Source organism: Python bivittatus, unplaced genomic scaffold, assembly GCF_059951505.1.
Source record: "Python bivittatus isolate LINGU-HERP-01145 unplaced genomic scaffold, Pbiv_v1 ctg000040_np1212, whole genome shotgun sequence".
Lineage (NCBI taxonomy): Eukaryota > Metazoa > Chordata > Lepidosauria > Squamata > Pythonidae > Python > Python bivittatus.
The window spans coordinates 2,516,191-2,534,398 of record NW_028277032.1 but is presented as its reverse complement, the minus strand read 5'-3'; the positions used below and the strand labels follow the sequence as shown (position 1 = coordinate 2,534,398).

The 18,208-nt window shown below is 46.5% G+C and overlaps 1 protein-coding gene across 3 annotated transcripts; it reads right to left on the bottom strand.

Moving 5' to 3' along the window:
• Nucleotides 1-999: 999 nt before the first annotated feature.
• Nucleotides 1,000-17,119, bottom strand: TMEM39B (transmembrane protein 39B). Of its 3 annotated transcripts, none has more exons than XM_088153552.1 (9): nucleotides 16,970-17,119; nucleotides 15,012-15,200; nucleotides 13,375-13,594; nucleotides 9,451-9,543; nucleotides 8,472-8,626; nucleotides 4,982-5,318; nucleotides 4,007-4,194; nucleotides 2,840-2,960; nucleotides 1,000-1,495 (listed from the first exon to the last, which is right to left on the bottom strand). In XM_088153552.1, exons 2-9 carry the CDS (start codon nucleotides 15,137-15,139, stop codon nucleotides 1,259-1,261), a joined length of 1,479 nt encoding a protein of 492 aa, XP_088009678.1. In that variant the 5' UTR covers nucleotides 15,140-15,200; nucleotides 16,970-17,119; the 3' UTR covers nucleotides 1,000-1,258. The 3 variants fall into 3 exon arrangements, with proteins under 3 accessions (XP_088009678.1, XP_007436898.1, XP_088009687.1); XM_007436836.3 differs by lacking the exon at nucleotides 16,970-17,119 and adding an exon at nucleotides 15,791-16,961; XM_088153561.1 differs by lacking the exon at nucleotides 16,970-17,119 and having other exon boundaries at nucleotides 15,029-15,174.
• Nucleotides 17,120-18,208: the final 1,089 nt, after the last annotated feature.

Sequence of the window (18,208 nt, the reverse complement as noted above, 5' to 3'; positions counted from 1 at the left end):
AAATGCACAGCATACATATTTGATCAAAGAGGTGGCCAGGAGGAGCGGGTGACCAGTGCTATGGGGAGGATGGGAGAAGGGCAAAAGGCTCAAGGTGGTTGTGGCGCTGCTATCCTGGGCTTACCCCCAGCAGCATCTCTCACTCAGTGACTGGAATACAAGTCAGCCATGGCTGTTAGGCTCATGTTCTGCTTGGGGGCTGCCAGCATCATCTGGCTGGCCACAGAAGGAACAGGCCGATGGGCTAGAGAGGCCTTTGACCTGCCCCAGCGTGATCTTATGTTCTTTGGAGAGCAGAACAACAGGGAAGATTTGACTGGCAGGAAACTCTCTCCCCTGATCTACTATCCCTGTCTTAAGTGCATTTCTTCTTAATTTTTAACCAGGGAGAGGAGGGCTGCTTCAACGAAAGGGCACTCTGCCATTTAAGTTCTCTTTTCTGCACCCGAGGGTTCTTGCTTCAAGCAACTGCTACACAAGAGGAGACACTGGAGATACCATCCAATCCCTGAACAGTGTGCCTGTGGCTCCTCGGTTAATCTGTATCCTTTGCAGTTTTATAAACCTTTTAATAACACGTGTTAGTCAGAAAAGATGCTACCAGACTCCTTCTGAATGTTTATCAGCCTCCCTGTCTTCCCCACTGGCTTTCTTCAAAAGGGTAATCCTTCCCTCCCCACTTAGCTGAAGTCATTTCAAGACTTTTGCCTCCTCAGGATGTACCAACTTACCCAACTGAACGTTTCCTTGCCTTTCAGCTGCTAGAAACCCCTCTTGTTTCTGCTGCAAAGATTCACAGGTCTTCCTAGCAGCACCGAGGTGCTTTCTATGGAGATGATGGGGCAGGCAGCAGAGGAAGGACTGTAGCTCAGATTACAGACCTTACTTTTTGCTACAAACACAGACTCCAAACAAGCCCTCAGCACATCAGCAAGAAACACTCGCCAGACCGGGTGGATGTGACAGCTCTTACTGCTCAACAAACCAGGCTGACAGAAATTGAGAGTATAAAAATAAGATATTTTCCTTACCAAAGCAAAACCAAACCAAACGAAATGGTAAAAAAGACATACAAAGCTCAGGGCCGGCCTGACTGCATGATTCTCAAGCCCCGTGCTCCAACATGCTCCGTGACCCAGTGAGGAAACACTTCTCCTGCAGGGCGGTGCAGGGAGCCAAGGGGCCCCTAAATGCAGTCTCAGGTGGCCCCCAACCACACTTGAGGGTGCTTCTCTCCATTACCTTCTGCGCCTTGCCCTCAGTTCAGCTTCAGATCGGTCTCTCTGGTGGCTGAGTACGAGTAAGCTTTCCCCAGCACCAGCCGGTCCCGTAGGAGTTTGAAGAAAGCATAGTAGTTGCTGAAGAGGATCAGGGCCAGCGAGATGGTCTGATGCCACTTCTCTGAGACGATCAGCGAGTAGAGCTGATAGAAGATGACGGCCCCCTCGAGGAGAAGCAGGATGTTCAAGATCCGCAGCGGCTTGCTGAAGAAGAACTAGAGGGGAGAGATGTTCCTCTGCGTGAGCAGCCTGCAGTTCCTGGTGCCCAGTGAATGCTCCGGGGCTCGCAATGGTACTGCAGATGCCCCCGATCCAGACATCAGAATAAAACTGTATTATTCAACATTCATGGATTTCTTTATTTATTTTATCTATACCCCACCTTTTTGCTCTGGTGAGCACTCAGAAGTGGCCAGCCAAACAAAAACAGAATCTGAAAAGTTGAAATATTCAGATTAAATGGCTCAAATCTTGTGAGTTCGTCAGATCTTTTGCCATTCTCACCTTGAATTTCACAAGAATGCAGAAGGGAAATGAAAATGCAGTCACTTTGCGGCAGTGGGGGGGGGAGGAACCCTTAAAAATACAAATGGTTTTTTATTTAATGCTGCAGTCACATCAGTGCTGTGTGGCTCTCTTGGCTGTCAGGGTGGGGCTGAAAAACTGTGGGTGACAATACAGGAGAAGGGCATAGAGGAGAAGCCTGGGGGAGCAGTGGCAGTGCCCAACAGATTTAGAGGCATACAATACCAACAGGCATTCTAAGTTATGCTCATTGACAGCTCTTTTTTGCCAACAACTGGCAAATCCTCCAACTTTCTAGCTGGTGATTTTCAGACCATCTTCAGGAGCAATGGACAAACATCTCAGAAAAGGTTTACTGACCAAAACCAGCCTTCTGCCAACACAACATGCAGTTGCAGAAGAGCCTTCACTTTCATACGCTGCGGTCCTGTTAACAACTCTTGACCCTAAGAGTTCCCTGTTGTTAGCAGCAGCATCACTGGCCCTGCTCTCTGGCCTCTCTTTCAATCAGAAAGTTACAGCACAGCCTTCCTGGTGGTGGCAGAACTAAGTTCTCCACGTCCTCTTCTTTAGGCAAATGATGAAAATCTTGACTTGCTTTTAAATAAATGTACAAACCCCAGAATCGAAAAACACCCTGAAATTAATAATAGCAGAGAAGGAAGAGGCTATAGAATGATCCCAGCAAAAATTTTCCTGGCTGGAGATCCAATGAAAAGAACATTATCCTCTGTTCAAAGAGCGCTCAGAGGCACGTCCAACACATCAAGCAGCATGTAGGGGAAAGCTGCCTCTGCAACACTCACCCAGAATCCTTTGGGCTTGAAAGCAAAGCAAAAATGGGGCCTGTTTACCTTCTGGATGGGAAACCACCAGGAAACCCCAGGGTTTGTAGGGAGGTTGAAAGAAAAAAATCCCCTGAGAAACCATTGGCTGCACCCATGCAGTCACTGAAGATGAAACCAGTGTGGAGGAAGGGCAGGACCAAATGGCAGCCACCCACCATCAACGTTTGTATAAGGAGAGCAGCTTACATGAAAGCGGAAGTGGGAGACATCTGAAGGCACCGCCACATTGGAGTGGCCCACTGCTTTGTAGACATTTTTGCTGTGTTTTACCAGCACCCCCTGCGGCCACAGACATTCCTCCGTCCACCTGAAAAATATGTTCAGAAGCCATCTGGAGGAGCAGAAGGTGAGACCAGGCCTTTCTCAGCTGCTGATCCTCCCCCTTTGTTGGCGCTGACTTCCAAGGGCGAGGTCAGAGCACTGCCAAGCAGTGCAGGGATTGTTTTCTTACTGAGGGATGCTGGGCAGGAGTTCACTAGTTTATCATTAAAAAGGAGAGGGATGTTTTTTTTTTTTGCAGTCACTGGGAGGAGCAGGAGGAGAAGAGAGGAATGCAGCAGGTTGTCTTTTGAATCAAAAGTCCTGAATTGGACAGACAACTGAGAACAATTAAGAATGCTAGAACCCTACTCTCCACTGCTGGAGAATCACATACTGGATGGAGGTACAACTCGCTGGGCTTCCCCAACACAAACAGGTACAGAAAATGAACTAATGTTACGGACAGATCCTCCAGGTACAGAACTGTGCTGGCCAGAGATGGCACACAAGTGCAGCCGCAGCACGACTTCAAGTCTGCACAGAAAGCTTCCTTTTAGGGTAGCCAGTTGTTATTTTTTTCAAACTGGCTTTGCTCAGGTCCTTTTACAGAAGGCACAATGTCAGAAGGCTCCACAGATTTAGCTGGCACCTTTCAAAGCATCTCAGAGAGGCCATGGAAGATCCCATAGAAAGTGGGAAGCCCCTAGATATTAGGCTTTGGGAAGAAGGGGGAATAGAAGCTATGAGCAGAGGAAGGAGCTGGCCTTTATGCCAGCTGGTGGGGTGCCAGGAAGCGTTTAGCAAGTTGGACAGAAAAAAAACGGTCAAAATGTTTCTAAAACAAGGAGCCATCAGGTCAGACCAAACTCGGACACATTTTACTTGTTCCTTCCACCCACATCTGCCACTGCTTAATGTGGCTGTTTGTAGCTTGGAACCCTCAGTTCTGCAAGTCCCAGAAACACCAGCCGAGCACGCCCTTGGGCTACATCAACCGCAAATTCTGAGAGTTGGGAACCCTAAGCCTCCGAAGAGGACCAGGTTAAGAAGGCTGCTTAACAAATAGCTTTTTAAAAGATGGAGGCTACTTACTGATGCTGCAGCACATTGGAGCAAAGGGATGGATCAACCTTCTGCCAACAACCCAGATGTGCTGCGGCCTTATGCAGGAGGTCACAGTAGCGGGCAGGCAGTAGGTGCTGCATGAGGATGACGGATGTGCTGATGGAGACCAAGAGGAACAACTCACAAGACCACTGCTTGTCATAATACTGAGTGCTCTGTAGAAAGGCAAGGGCAGACCAGGAACAAAGATGAGGTACACAGCTGTACTTTCGGAGTTGGACTTGCATTTCCCCGAAGTATCCTGGTCATCCAGGGGGCAGCTCTCTGATGAGTGGGAAACAGGAATTGTTTTGGGAAGTCTAAAGCAGTGGGATTGGTCCAACAAGGCTGCCCAACGGCCAAAGCCCTTCTATTGCCCGGTGGTTCTGGGAACCAGAATGTGCCAAATACGTTCAATCTTAAAACCTGATCTGGAGAATGACTTCAAAACAGACTTGTAAATAAAACCACAAAAGCATTTACAGGCTGGTAAATGTATATGAACCATCTCAAACTTTGCATATTGCAACCCTCTAAAACAATACACAAATTTGTACAACCTCCCACAAGGCATAAAGCTGATTCTTTCAATAGGTTTGAGCAAGACATCAAACCTGACACTCTCCCCATGACTGGGTCATGACCCCCCAGAAGGTCTCAACCCACATCTGAGATCCCTAAATCCATGGTGCTGAAGAAAAAGGGAACTGGATAAAACCTCCTGATTTTGACTACACAGAAGAGATTAGTAGCTGCCAGTAGCAACTAAGTGACGGAGTATTTATGGGGTCAAATGCAAATGAGATTGGATTAGACATAAAGAGGTCAAAATTGGATCATTTCTAAAAGGCCCCATTCTGAAGACAGAGCAATTCCCCCTGGGGATTGGCCCATCCTTGACCCAGAGTTCTGCCCCCTGGGTTCCACTCTGTCCTGCAGAAGCTCCAGTCCACAGCCACCTACCTTCACAAACCACACTGGCACAAAGGCCACGTAATAGGCGCTGAGCATGGAGCTCAGCAGCACCTCCTTCATGCGCCAGTTGAAATCCACCTTCAGATACTCCACTTCGTTGCGGATCAGATCCGGGGAGAGGCAGCAGGCGTGGGTGGGCATTGTCTCCATGCTGTAGAGCTGCCGAGTGTGCTGCTTCCAGGTCTCCTTGAGAACAGAGAGGTAGTCCTTTCCCCTCAAGCTGACATCCCCTGTGTCCCGAGGGCCAATGCTGGCCACAGGAGAGAAGAGGCTGGTCTTGCGAAAATCGCAGTTCAGCTGCAGGAAGGGGATGTACATGCCAAACCTTGAAGAAGGAGAACAATTCTGAAGCAACTTTTATGTTGTGGTATTCAACACTTTCCAAAACCTGAGCAACTTATCATCTAGCTGGCATTCATCTAAGGGTTCTCAATCTGAAACTGGTGCTCTATTAACAGAAGTATGCAACGTGTCAAGAAAGAGACTGGGAAGTGGCCAGCTTAATGTCAGACATCTGTTTAAAGTAACCCAAGAAATTACAAGTAACATAGCTTAATACTTATTCTGGTATAGGTAGAATAGCTTATTAAAATGACTTTTCAAATGTACAAGAGTACAACTATATCATCACTGGCCACTGACCAAACCAACTGGATCTGAAAGGAATGGAAACCCAACATTATTTGGAGGACTACAGATTCTTCATTCTTTAATACTGGTAGTCCTTGGTTAACCCAGCAACTGGGACTGGAATTTTTGTAGCTAAGCGACGTGGTCATAAAGTGCATGGTTGCCATCATTAAGCAAATCCAGAGCCGTTGTTAGCAAAGATGTCACATGGTCGCCATTTGCGACCTCTTCCCTGCTTCTCCATTGACTCTGCTTGTAGGACATTGGCAAAGAAGGTCACACATGGTGACCGTGGGACGCTGCAAAGTAATTGCAAGCCGGGCACCTAGACCGGTCATAAGTACCACTCATTCAGCACTCTTGCAAATTCAACTGGTTGCTGAACAAGTGGTCATTAAGTGAGGACCATCTGTAAAATACTTTTTGCTAAAGGTAGGTCCTGCCTCGATATATTTTAGAGATGTACAAGAGCGTCAACAAGTTTTGAATAGGGGTGAGCCAAAAGTAACATTACAGTTGGATTATATATATTTTTTTCTCAAGTTTCTTGCTGAACACCCCTGAGCAAACTTAACAGTCAAGGAAGAGATAAGGTACTGTTACCTTATTGATTAAAAATGGATTAAAGCACCTGAAACAACTATGAATAAATGAATAGTTCTATGGAGGATGTAAGCTGCAAGGTCCCTCTGGGGTCATATTTGTTTGTAAGTGCCCTAGAATTACAAATAATCACTGGGACAATGAAATACTCTGACAATACTTAATTGATAACTCACTCATATACTCTCTCTCAGGAGTTATAAAGAGCTCCAAGATCTCAAAAATGGTGCATAGGGGCATTAAAGCAGCAAATGAAATTCAATATAAGCAACTGGAACTAAACACGTCCTAATTTCATACATGCATAAAAGGATTTTGGATAACCAGACTTTGCAGCTGCTCTGCAGAAGGGTATCAGAAAATGAACTGGAAAGATTGCCAATATTGTAATGCTGTGACTAACCTGGAGCATTCTAGTCACCATACTTCCAGTTTGCTGTAGCAGTTAAGGTGCTGAACTACAAACCAGCAGACCATGAGTTCTAGTCCTCTCTTAGGCATAAAAGCCAGCTGGGTGACTCTGGGTCAATCACACTCCCTTGGCCCAATCCACCTCACATGATTGTTGTTTTAGGGAAAATGGGAGACAGGAACATTAGGTATCTAGTGTGTAATGATGGGTGAAGTATCATTAGTATGCTGGTGATATCCAGCTCTGTATTTGTGCCCCAGGCCGGCCAAGTGATGCCATGGGCTGTGGACGTCTGGATGGGGAAAGCAGGCTGCAGCTCAACCCTGGCAACACTGAGTGGCTGTGAGTCTTAGTGGATTGGGTCGCACTACCCCAAGGAGAACTGGTACACAATCTGGGGGTCCTCCTAGACTCACGGTTCCTGTCTGAAAAGCAGGTGGTGTCCATGGCCAGGAGGGCTTTCGCACAATTTCATTTTGTTCTCCAGTTGCATCCTCTTCTGGACCAGTTCGCAGTTACCCACACGTCAGTCATTTCCCAAGTGGATTACTGCATTGTGCTCTGTTTGGGGCTGCCCTTGAAGATCATCTGGAAGCTGCAACCAGTCAGAATTCAGCAGCACCGACAGTTATGGGTGCACCTTGGTAAGCCCATGTTATACCTGTTCTCCACAAAGTGCATTGATTCCCAGTGTGCTTCTGGGTGGAATTTAACTGCCACCTATGAAGCCTTTCATGCCATGGGATCAGGTTGGTTCAGGACCATATCTCCCCAGTTGTTTCTACCCATCCCACAAGAGGGGTACACTCTTGGTCCCCTCAATTAAAAATGCCATCTAATGGGACCTTGGAAGCGGGCCTTTTCTGTCCTGCCCTCTGGAACACCATAACTCCAAGATTAGATTGGCCCTGATCCTGCCAGCCTTTCACAAAGCGCTGAAGATCTGGATGTGCTCCAGAGTATGGCAGTTGGGAGGTTAGATGTCCCGTGAAATTAACTGTTACTGTGAAGTGTTTATTGGGTATGCTCTCATTAAAAAGAAAAAGGGTTTTATGCTTTTGTTCATATTGCTTTTGATATGTGTTCTAATGAGTTGTTAGCCAAGGTACGTCACCTAGAGTTGGCCAAAAATGAAGGTGAGATGATAATAATAATGATATCATTTCAAAAAGGATATTAAAAAACAGAAAACAAGGGAGAAGTAAAATTACCAGGGAGCTGGAATAAATCTTTCCTAATATCTATATGCAACCTCTTTCCCCAAAGGTGGCAATCATAATTTAAAACAATATAAATATGGAATTTCCTTCCACAAGCTATGGGGACAATTCTGACCTTTAAAAGAGTTTACACAAATTCATGAATAATAAGGTTATCACGGTGACTTCTGTCCTGAAAAAACAATGAATTGTGCAAACAGCAGAAACTTGTAGGATCATCATATGGAATGAACTGGTGGAAGAATCCAGTTTTTCTGAACATAAAATGTAATTAATATGGTGTAGAAATCAATGTCTCTACTACAAAACACTTTCTTTCATTGCAATCCAGCCAAGGATCTTGTAGAAGGAGAACCAAGTTAATCCATGGTAGCCAAAAAATTAGGAGTGGGGTAGCATCTTTTCCAGCCAGCAAATTTTATTAAAAGGTAATAGCTTTTTATTAGCTAATTAGCTTGCATTAGCATACAAAAGTTTATGCCTTTTAATAGCATTTATTAGCTGGAAAAGGTGCTACCAGATTCCTGGTTTTTAACCATGAGATGGTTTCATTTTGGGACTCTCTTTGAACCCAAAGGAAGCAGAAAGCCGGGAACTCCTTTTTGGTACTCACGGATAACAGAGGAACAAGAGGTTGAGGAGCGAGTATGATCTGAAGAGGTGGATTATAGATTGGCACAGGCTCCAGCCTGCCCCAGTGAGGACAGCAAAGCGCATGGTGACCAGGAAGATGGAGCGCGGCAAGGAGACCTTGCCAGAATGAGAGGCCTAAAGGGACAAAAAAATAACATGGATATGACTACTTCTGTTTGGGAGGGAAGTGAACAATGCTCCAGAATTCTAGGTGATTTGATTTGATTTCTGAGGGGCGGTAACTCCTAAGTATGGGGAAAGTCCCACTGAATTTAAAGAGACTTAGATTGGAGTAAACATGCTTAGGACTGCAACGTATGAGGCAAACACCTGAAGGCCACGCTGGCTGGGGAATCTGGAACCCCATCGTCCCTGGAAAGAAGTTAGATGGGGGCATTCATGGGTGTGCAATCTTTGCATGCTCTGAGGCAGCATCAGGGGGCTGGTCTGAAAATACTGGCAGCAAGATCTTGGCCCATTTTCTTTGATGGGGGAGGGCTGCTAAAGGATAGAAATGGGCACATTTTGCCTCTTCTACACTTACTTCAGAGTTTCTGTGCCTAAGACTGCACCACTGAAAGTTGACCATTTTACTGCTGACTTCTGGCAGTGTAATTCTGATGTTCTTCATGAGCTAAATGTGGTTCACCATCTGCCAACTGTGCACAAAAATATCCTCAAGGGAGATCATCCACTGAATATCTACTGTTGCCATCTCCACTGACAGCACTTTACAAGGGAGGGAAAAGCAGGACGAGAGTGCCAAACTTTCTTTTTCTGAACATTTTTTCTACCAAATGTGCTTGGTTGTCCCTGCTTACTTACGGGATGGAGGCAACAGTCCCTACCCGCTGGCTAGTCACCTTGTGGAAAGCCCCTGGAACTAGTGAGAGTGAGTAAGAAGCAGCCAAAGCATAACTGGAAGCAGAAACTTCCTGCATCTCGTGGGGCAACTCTACCTCTTTCACTTCCTTCACAATAGCAATTATCAGTCTCCTTGCCAGAACAATGGTGGTCACTGCCAGGACATTGAAGTCAATGAGATGAAAATTCTGCAGGAAGGAAAGAGAAGGCTCTGGTTAGCCTAAGAGCAGCAATCTTACAAATGCTGAAAAGCAAGAAGAGTGGGTTTCCAGAGAGCATTAGGAAATGTAGGAAAATAAAGATCTGGGAATATCCGCTTCTCTTAGCTGTGTTCAGTGAGTCTTTGAAATGACTGCTGTACGTGTACACGTCCTTGCAAAAGTACAGCTCAACACCTCGTTTCACATTTACAATGTCCAAACCCAACCATGCCTGATCCTGACCTTCTCTGGCACTAAGAGCAACCAATCATAAAACAGCAGTTGCCTTGCGTATTTCTGCTTATTTACTGTAATAACACCAATTCCAGAAACAGCCAGAGGGTGTCCCATTATTTCTGGTTTTCCTGCTATTACACTTCAGGTGTCTGGCTACATGGACCCCCTTTTCAGAACAGTGGCCAAATTGTAAACAAGATGCCACAGACTTCCCCAGGAAACAACAAGCTACTATTACAGCCTTATGCACTGGGGTCCCCAACCAATTTTGTGTTTCGGAGTTTCGCTTTTCTGTCACATTAAAAATGAAAAACAACCTCTAGAGGGGCTTTGGAAGAACCACTGATGTGCACCAACTTTATTTTCACTAATTTCACTCAGGGAATGGGCTACAAGCCATCAGGAATACCATCCCTAGTGACATCACAGCATATCTGAATACCTGGTTGTTCCACCAGGCATTTGGGTCAGGAGGTTAGGCAAGCTGTGCTGGTGATGTGGCTTTTTGCTTTGGGGACTGTTGTTTTAATCAGGGCATCATGAGTTATATATTGTTATGGTGGCTTTAATCTTTCTATGTCAGCCAGAGTCACTGCTGTGAGATGGGCAGCTCTATAAATCATATAAATATAAATATACATATAAATTACATCTCTCTCTCTCTTGCAATTGAGTTGTCACCCTGGATTCATCTACAGCTACTTCTGCTGAAGAACAACTATCTTTGAATCAGTTATACTGTAAGAGTTATCCTTGATCCCACATGATGCCAACCAGCACCCTCTTGACTAAACCAACACGTTGGCTCTTACTCCCCCCAAAGAAGTCTTCTTTACCTGAGATATAATTTTTATACACTGGATTCATGGGTGGGATGGCCTGGTAAACGTTGACTTTACCAAAATTAAGACCAGCCCACATTATGGGTTTACTTTCTGGACACTATGGTGAAACTACCTTATGGACTAACCAACACCACTCATGGACCCACTTTCTGCAACATAGTTAAACACGTCTACCCAGACAGAGCACAAAACCTATTATTTACAGCCAAGCCCAGTGCTCTTCTGTTCAATCAGTTCTGACTCAGCCACACAATGAAGGAAAAATTGGATCAACGTACAGCTTCATACCCAAGAAAAATCTGCAAGGCAGACCCAGAAAACTACAGAAGGCCACTTACTTCAACTTACAGCTGCCACCTAAAATATTACCTACAGCCTATCTTGGACAATCACAATCTCTTTACAACCATTCAGGTTTACCAGCAATAAGAGACTGTTCCACCATGCTAAAACTGAGCAACCACATCTTGTGTAAGACTCAGATGCCAACTCTAGCCCTGTATCGAGTCTGCTTGTACAGGACATAGGGATGTCTTCAGCAATATCAGGGATTGAGATACCTCTTCATCTTCAAATATACCATCCTTAATTAGCAGTTATATTCTTCATTGGCCAGGACTTATGCAAAAGACTAAATGAGCCCCATTCTGAAATCAAGAATGTCCCAAATCCCATAGGGGATCATTTCAAATACTCGGTTACTGACTTCAAGACAGATGTTTATGAGCAACTAAATTAATAAAGCAACACCTGAGCAGAATTCATGAACAGTTTCAACATTATTTGCCATAGATTAGAGAGACAATCAAGATTTCCTATCACACTGCCTATATTGTTCTGCTCACAAATATGGGAACAACAGTGCAACACTTGTGAATGGATACTTTGAGGAAGGCACTGACTATAATGCCAGCATTACCTTTCTCTTTAATGTGTTTACAATTCAATCCTCTCTCTCTCTCTAGACCATAGGTACAGGTAGTCCTCGACTTATGACCACAATTGGGACCAGGATTTCCATTGCTAAGGGATGTGGTTGCAAAGTGAGATATCACGTGACTGCATCACTTAGCGATGGCAATCCCAGCACTCCCTATTGCCATCCCATTGGTTGCTAGCTGAGGACCCACCCCAATCCAAGCCATTCTGGGCTTGGTCCCTCCCAGTCTTGAGCCTCAGTAAAGTAATGGACTGCTTCCAACTCGTCCCACCTGCCTATCACCCCCCCCCCCCATCTCTGTCCTTTTTGCTGCCCTGCACCCTGCCTTACAGGGTGGCAAGCAGCCCCAGAACTATGTGGCTCTGGGGCTGCTTGCCACACTGCGGCTCAGGGGCTTCTTGGCCCTCCTTCTCCCTTCATTTGCTTGCATGCATTATGCCTTCCTTCCCTCCGTTTGCACCAGTGCCCTCCTTCCCCTTTTGCTTGCTTGCACACATTGCACCCTCCTTCACTTGCTCGCACGCATTGTGCCCTCCTTCCCTTGCTCACACGAGTGCCCTCCTTCCCTCACTTGCACCCACTGCGCCCTCCTTCCCACGCTTGCACACACACCCTCCTGCACTTGCTCGCATACACCAGCACCCTCCTTCCCCTTCCTTTGCTCACACACACCAGCACCTTCCTTCCCTTTCAGATGCACCAGTGCCCTCCTTCCCCCTTCGGTTGCTCGCACGCACGCACCGCACCCTTCTTCCTTCGCTCACCTGAGGACTCTCCAGGGGTGCTTCTGGGCACTGAAGGACTCTCCATGGGTGCTTCCAGTGAGTGCTCTGCAGCTCATGTTGGAAGCTGCTGGCTGTTCATGAGGCTCTCTCCTTCCTCCTGCAAAGAGCCAGAGCTGCAGCGCAGCATGGAGGGGGTGCAGTGCATGTGAGTGAAGGGGGAAGGAGGCGCAGTGTGTGCACTCGTGCAGGTGAAGGGGGGAATGAGGGTGCGTGCAAGTGAAGAAAGGCCAGCATGGGTGGGGAAGACTTACCTGAGCGACTTGCGACCTCTCCTGCCAGCTTCCCCATTAACTTTGCTTGTGGGAAGCCAGTAGGGAAGGTTGCAGATGGTGATCAGGTGATCATGGGGTGCTTGGCAACCAGTCGTAAGTGCGAATGGGTTGCCAAGTGTCCAAATCATGATCATGTGACTGTGGGGGTGCTGCATCAGCTGTAATTTTGGGGATCAATCGTAAATCCATTTCTTCAGCACCGTTGTAACTTCAAATGGTCGCTGAACGAATGGTTGTAACTCAAGGACTACCTGTATATAAAACTTCCCTCTCATTATAATGACCGATACGTCTTATAAAGTCCATCAGAGTTTATGCCACAACATAGATGCCTGAGGATGCACAACCCATGGCTCCTCCTTAGCTGTTGCTGACTTTCTGTAAGTCCCTTCAAATTAACATTAGCAGTTTTTAGAATGGGAAGGCTAGACAGTATAGAAGGTTAACATTAACTTATAGACCGGATTTAAGAAAAATGTAGCTTTCACTTGCAGCCCTGATATTTTCCCCCAGATTCACAGGCAGACCACACTTTAAGTTACACATCTATGCACTTAAGTTTAGTATTTGAGCTATTTGAAGTCTTTTAAAAAGAAATCTGGGCAGCCATTTTCTCCAACCTGGTGCCCTCTAAATGTGTTGGACTTCATCTCTCACAATCTCAAGGCAGCAATATTTACTAGCTTTATAAATGTGATTTTAAAATCTTGCAAAGAGGCAATCACATATAAAATACCTACCAATGAAGTGTGGGAGGGAGGGTGAGATGGTGGGTACCACCACACTGTTTTGTAGATATTTATGTAGTGGACAAAGAGGGCAATAAGATGGCAGAAGAAGAGTTGCAGTTCAAACAAGATGCTCCTCTCAATGGGCAGCTCTGGGATCTTGCAGTGCTGGAGGGGAACCACTGTCTGGGTTGCCAAAGGAGGGCTGGACAGACCTGTCCCTGAACCGCTTCTGTGAGGAGAAAAGGAAAACAGAACATGTCAACTCAAAAAAGAGGTTTGTAGACATTCATGTGCTTTGCTCTGAAGGGGAAAATTCCCCATGTCCCAGCTGAGTGGAGACCATATGATCTACTTGAGCCAAGTTTATCTGAACAGCACTGGGGACAGACCACAACCTTCTAACCACTTAAGGAGGGTACAAACAACCTGCATAATAAATGCTGATCAATAACGTCAAATGCCAATCATCTTATTTCTGATTTTAGATTTTGTGCTTATAGTGAGAATACACAATGAATAAAGTGGAGGTTGACACAAGTCAGCTGTTGTGGTTAGTTACTTCCTAGTTCCCATCTAAAAATACAAGTGCTGTTTTGAAATATGGTGAGATAGGATCTGTAATTGTCTGAGCAAGCTATTAGAGTGGCTTATGTGAGTTCAGGGGCCTTGGTAGTTTGCAGGTTGGTTCAGGTATTTGTTTTACTCCAACTTCCAGAAATGGCCCTTATACCACTAATGAAATTTGGCCTTATTTGTACAAATCTACCTGTTTTCCCCACCGCTCCTTCTCCTACTCTACTAGCATTCCCTACTTTCATGCTCAATCTGTTTGTTCTTCCTCTCTGCCATTACAATGCCCTCTAAAGATCGTTTAGAACTATCATCTTCTCTGTACCACTTGCTGTTAAAAGCAACAATAAAGGTAAGATACTTCAACTTAATTCATTTATATGGTACCTGTTGCATATCTCAAGATAGTTTACACAGAACAAGTAAAACCAAGAAAAGTAGCTACAACAGAATAGCTACAGCTCTTAAAACACACACACACACAAAATAAAAAAATAAATAAAAGCACAGATAGCTTTTAAGATGCTCTAGAACCTTCAGCCACAGCAAACTTTGGCCATGAGAATACTTTGCATCAACCAGTGGTCATCAATAATTTCCAGAATCAATTTAAAGGGCAATTGTTTTAAAGGTCTGAAGAATCTGGAACCAAATTACTTGAAGACAGCAAGTACCTGTGTTAATCTTTCTTGGCTATAAAACTAACCACTTTTTGACTCATCATCACAATCGATCAAGATGCAGACACCAGAGAGAAAGCTTTTTTATTGGTGGTCTTACATTTCTTTCAAAAAGAAATCTGCGCCCCTATCTTGTAGCCTTAGAGTGGGAATGGTTTTATTGCAAATCACCTTGTGAGGACTTCTCGTAACATATAGTATAGAGATCATAATCATTCTTAACCAAGCATTATGTAAATTAGGCAGGGTTTACAATCCTTGGGGCTTTCTGTCACTGTCAAGGCCACGCTCCGTTTCCCAACAAATGGAAATATTTAAATGGACTTCATACTAGGCCTACTTTGGCTGGTTCATGTGGCTCTGGATTTCACAGAACTCTCTCTGGCACAGCTGTACCTGGTACGTGAACGCACACTAGTAACTGAAGAAGTTGTGGAATGGCTGGCACCACCAGGAGCTCCAGTTTCACAGAGAGGATTGCGGCAATAGGATGTCCGGTTAGGTCCCCTTCTTCCCCCTGCCATAACCCCTGGCAATCAAAGAGGGGCAGTCCCGCTCCTCAAATGATTTCTTTGATTCTATGAACTGGAAATGAAAATTTTATTAGGCCTGCCTTGTTACAGTAATTCCTAGAATATCTGGAAAACTTTGTATTGCTTTACCATTTCAAAAAAGCATCTCATATGAAGGATTGGTGCACAACATCAAATCTGAACATTACAAAAACATCTTAGTAATCTGTACAATGATGAATGGAGCACCATAAAATTGTTCCTAAATTGTAGATGAGAGATAAGAGTCAGGGCTACACCCAAGGTTCAAAGTTAAAACCAGAGATTTCTTGAAGCTCACTTCAGTCTCTTAGTCGCTTTATTACAGTAGCATGTTTCATATATCAGTCTGCCATTTCTGTAGCACTCTTTCTTAACCTGGTGCTCTCCTGCTTCATTGGCTGACTGGGAAACATGGGAATGTCTAAGATATGTATAATATATACACCACCCAGAGTCGCTTTGTGTGAGATGGGTGGCGATATAAACGTGATAAATAAATAAATAAAATATGTCAAAGATGCCAAATTGTGGGAAGCTGCAATAGTGAGTTCTACTTCAAAAACAATCCTACAGTTTTTTCAGACAGACACACTTGAATGATACATGACTAAACCTGTATACCTTTTTTGTTGAATCCTGTTTCGATTTTTGAATATTTTACCACTCCAGGAATATTTGCCCATGGATCTAGAAAGAGCATCACTACATTTAAAAATTCAAAACTGGTTTCTAAAAATCTCACTTCCTGGAGCGACTTGCTCTCAAGTAACCTGTTTTATAGTAAAATTCTGAGTGGGAAAAGAAATTAATGGAGAAAGAGATTGGTGTATGCTACTAACACTACCTTGGGAAAAGTGGGGTGCAAAATCGACCAGTTATAGTCATTTGTTCCGAAACACTTTTACCTCCCTTTTGCAACGACAGGAAAATACTCCACAGTGTAAAAGAAGCCACACAATACAGCAGCGTTTACAGCAGTGTTTTTCGAGCTTGGCCACTTTAGGATGTGGACTTCAACTCCCAGAATTCCCCAGCCAGTCACAGCTGGGGAATTCTGGCAGTTGAAGTCCACACATCTTCAAGGGCCCAACTTCGAAACACCCTGGCTTGGAGAGTGCCCACAGATAAGTCCAGGAGGAAAGAAATGAACTGTCAGTCAAGACGCCCCTAAAAGCGCCAGGGGATGGGGCGGTGGCTCTGGAACTGGGGGCAATGGCCCCCGAGGGGTGGCTTGGGCCCATCCTGGGGTAACGGAGCCATCTGTAATGGCTTGTGGGTGAGTCGAGGATCCAATCTGGGCTCTACCGAGGCGCTTGTGCAAAACAGTCTGGGGTTGTTTATTGGGGGGGTCATTATTGACCCCATTATACATTACTGGAACCCGGGAAAAGGGGCCGTTGAGGGAAACAGCTGAAGCGGCACCGGGAGGGCGGAAGAGGCACAGACGAAGCCGGCCCGAGGCGCCCCGCAACCCACCCCGCGCCCCCGCCCTCCTCGGGCCAAGCCCCGCGATTTCAGGCCTTCTGAAGGAAGGAAGGAAGGAAGGAAGGCCGCGGCCAGACCCGCAGGTCTTTCCCGGTGCGGCCGATCTGCCGCGCGCGAGGAGCCGGGCGGGCGGGTGGGACGGGACGGGACGGGGGCAAAGCGCCATCCTCGCGCCGGAGGAGGCCGCGGCCGCCGAGAAGCGGCACCGCCGGAGCGCCGGAGCAACGCGAGGGCCCCGCCTCCCCCGGGACGGAGCGCGGCTGAGGCGCTGCCCGAGCCCGAGCGGCCCGCCGCGTCTCGCCGCCTTCGCCTCACCCATCGCCAGCAGGCTCACTCGGCTCCGGCGGCCGCGGGAAACAAGATGGCGGGTGGGCGGCGCGCGCTCGGCACTGGGAAGGCGACGGCGGCCGGCGAGAGACAAAAGGCCTGTCCTGGAGCGCGCTCGCCGGGGCGGTCACGTGGGCCGGCGCCCCTCCCTCTGCCCGGGGCGAGCTCTGGCGGAGCCTGCGCGCGCAGCGGCGGCGTGCCCGGCAAGCGCCCCGGCGGAGCGGGAGGGGCGGCTTCCCGGCCTCCAGCGGCTCGTTTCGGAGCTCCCGAGCGAAGGCATCGCAGGCGGCCCCTCCAAGGATGCCGGTCTAGGCAAGGCGGCGCTCCTCGCGCGCCGCTCGGTGCTGCCAATTGAGCTGTGCTGAAGAGGTGCCAGGGCGCACCCGAGCTTGGAACCCAGAACAGGGTTGGACGGGAGACCACCAGGAAATCTCGCAGCAAAGGCAAAAAATGCTGTGTCCCGGAAGACCGTGGCAAACTTTTGCCAAGGAAACTATACAGAGGCGTCCATGAAGTCAGCAGGAATTGAGCTACTTTTTAATGGAGACTCCTTAACTCCTGAAATCGCATTTCTCCAGCTGCCCGATGAAGTGAAGCTGTTGTCTGCTTCCCATTACCGTAGACTCTTTGATCAGTACCTATCCTGCCAGCATTTCAGCGTTAGGATTGTGATTTTCTTTGCATGCCAGCAGAGAACTCCTTGATGTACTGTATGAAAATAGTCACAAATAAATAAAAACGGAGTACTGCAGGATCCGTTGATTTTGATTTCTGAAATGGAAAGTCAGCGGCACCCTCCTGAAGTTTAAATAACTTGTGCCAAAGGGGGGAAACATATGCCGGGAAACATTGCCTGCATATTACTGGAATCACCAACTTGCATTTTCCAGAGCTGAGCATGTTCTGTTTACACAGTTTTGTGGTCTCACCTGCTCTCCACAACGTTTGAAAGAGTATTCCATCCTTGGATTATTTAAATTTGCTTTGGCTGTGTACTTCAAACACTGTTTGATCCCTAGAAGTGACGGGCTGGATCAGTCAGGACTCAGCATCTACTTTGACAAATATACATGTGCTTTAAATGTTTAAGCAAACAGATAATACTTTTTAGTCTCTAGATCAGTGTTTCTCAACCTGGACCACTCTAAGATGGGTGGACTTCAACTCCCAGAATTCCCCAGCCAGCTGTGCTGGCTGAGGAATTCTGGGAGTTGAAGTCCATGCATC

Excerpts from the sequence above, each read along its gene's own strand:
- TMEM39B (XM_088153552.1), bottom strand. The coding sequence starts at position 15,139 with ATGGCAGGGGGAAGAAGGGGACCTAACCGGACATCCTATTGCCGCAAT. Across the intron at positions 13,595-15,011 it reads AGTGTGCGTTCACGTACCAG|AAGCGGTTCAGGGACAGGTC; the intron begins GTACAGCTGTGC and ends TTCTCCTCACAG. Across the intron at positions 1,496-2,839 it reads TCTCCCACTTCCGCTTTCAT|TTCTTCTTCAGCAAGCCGCT; the intron begins GTAAGCTGCTCT and ends TCTCCCCTCTAG.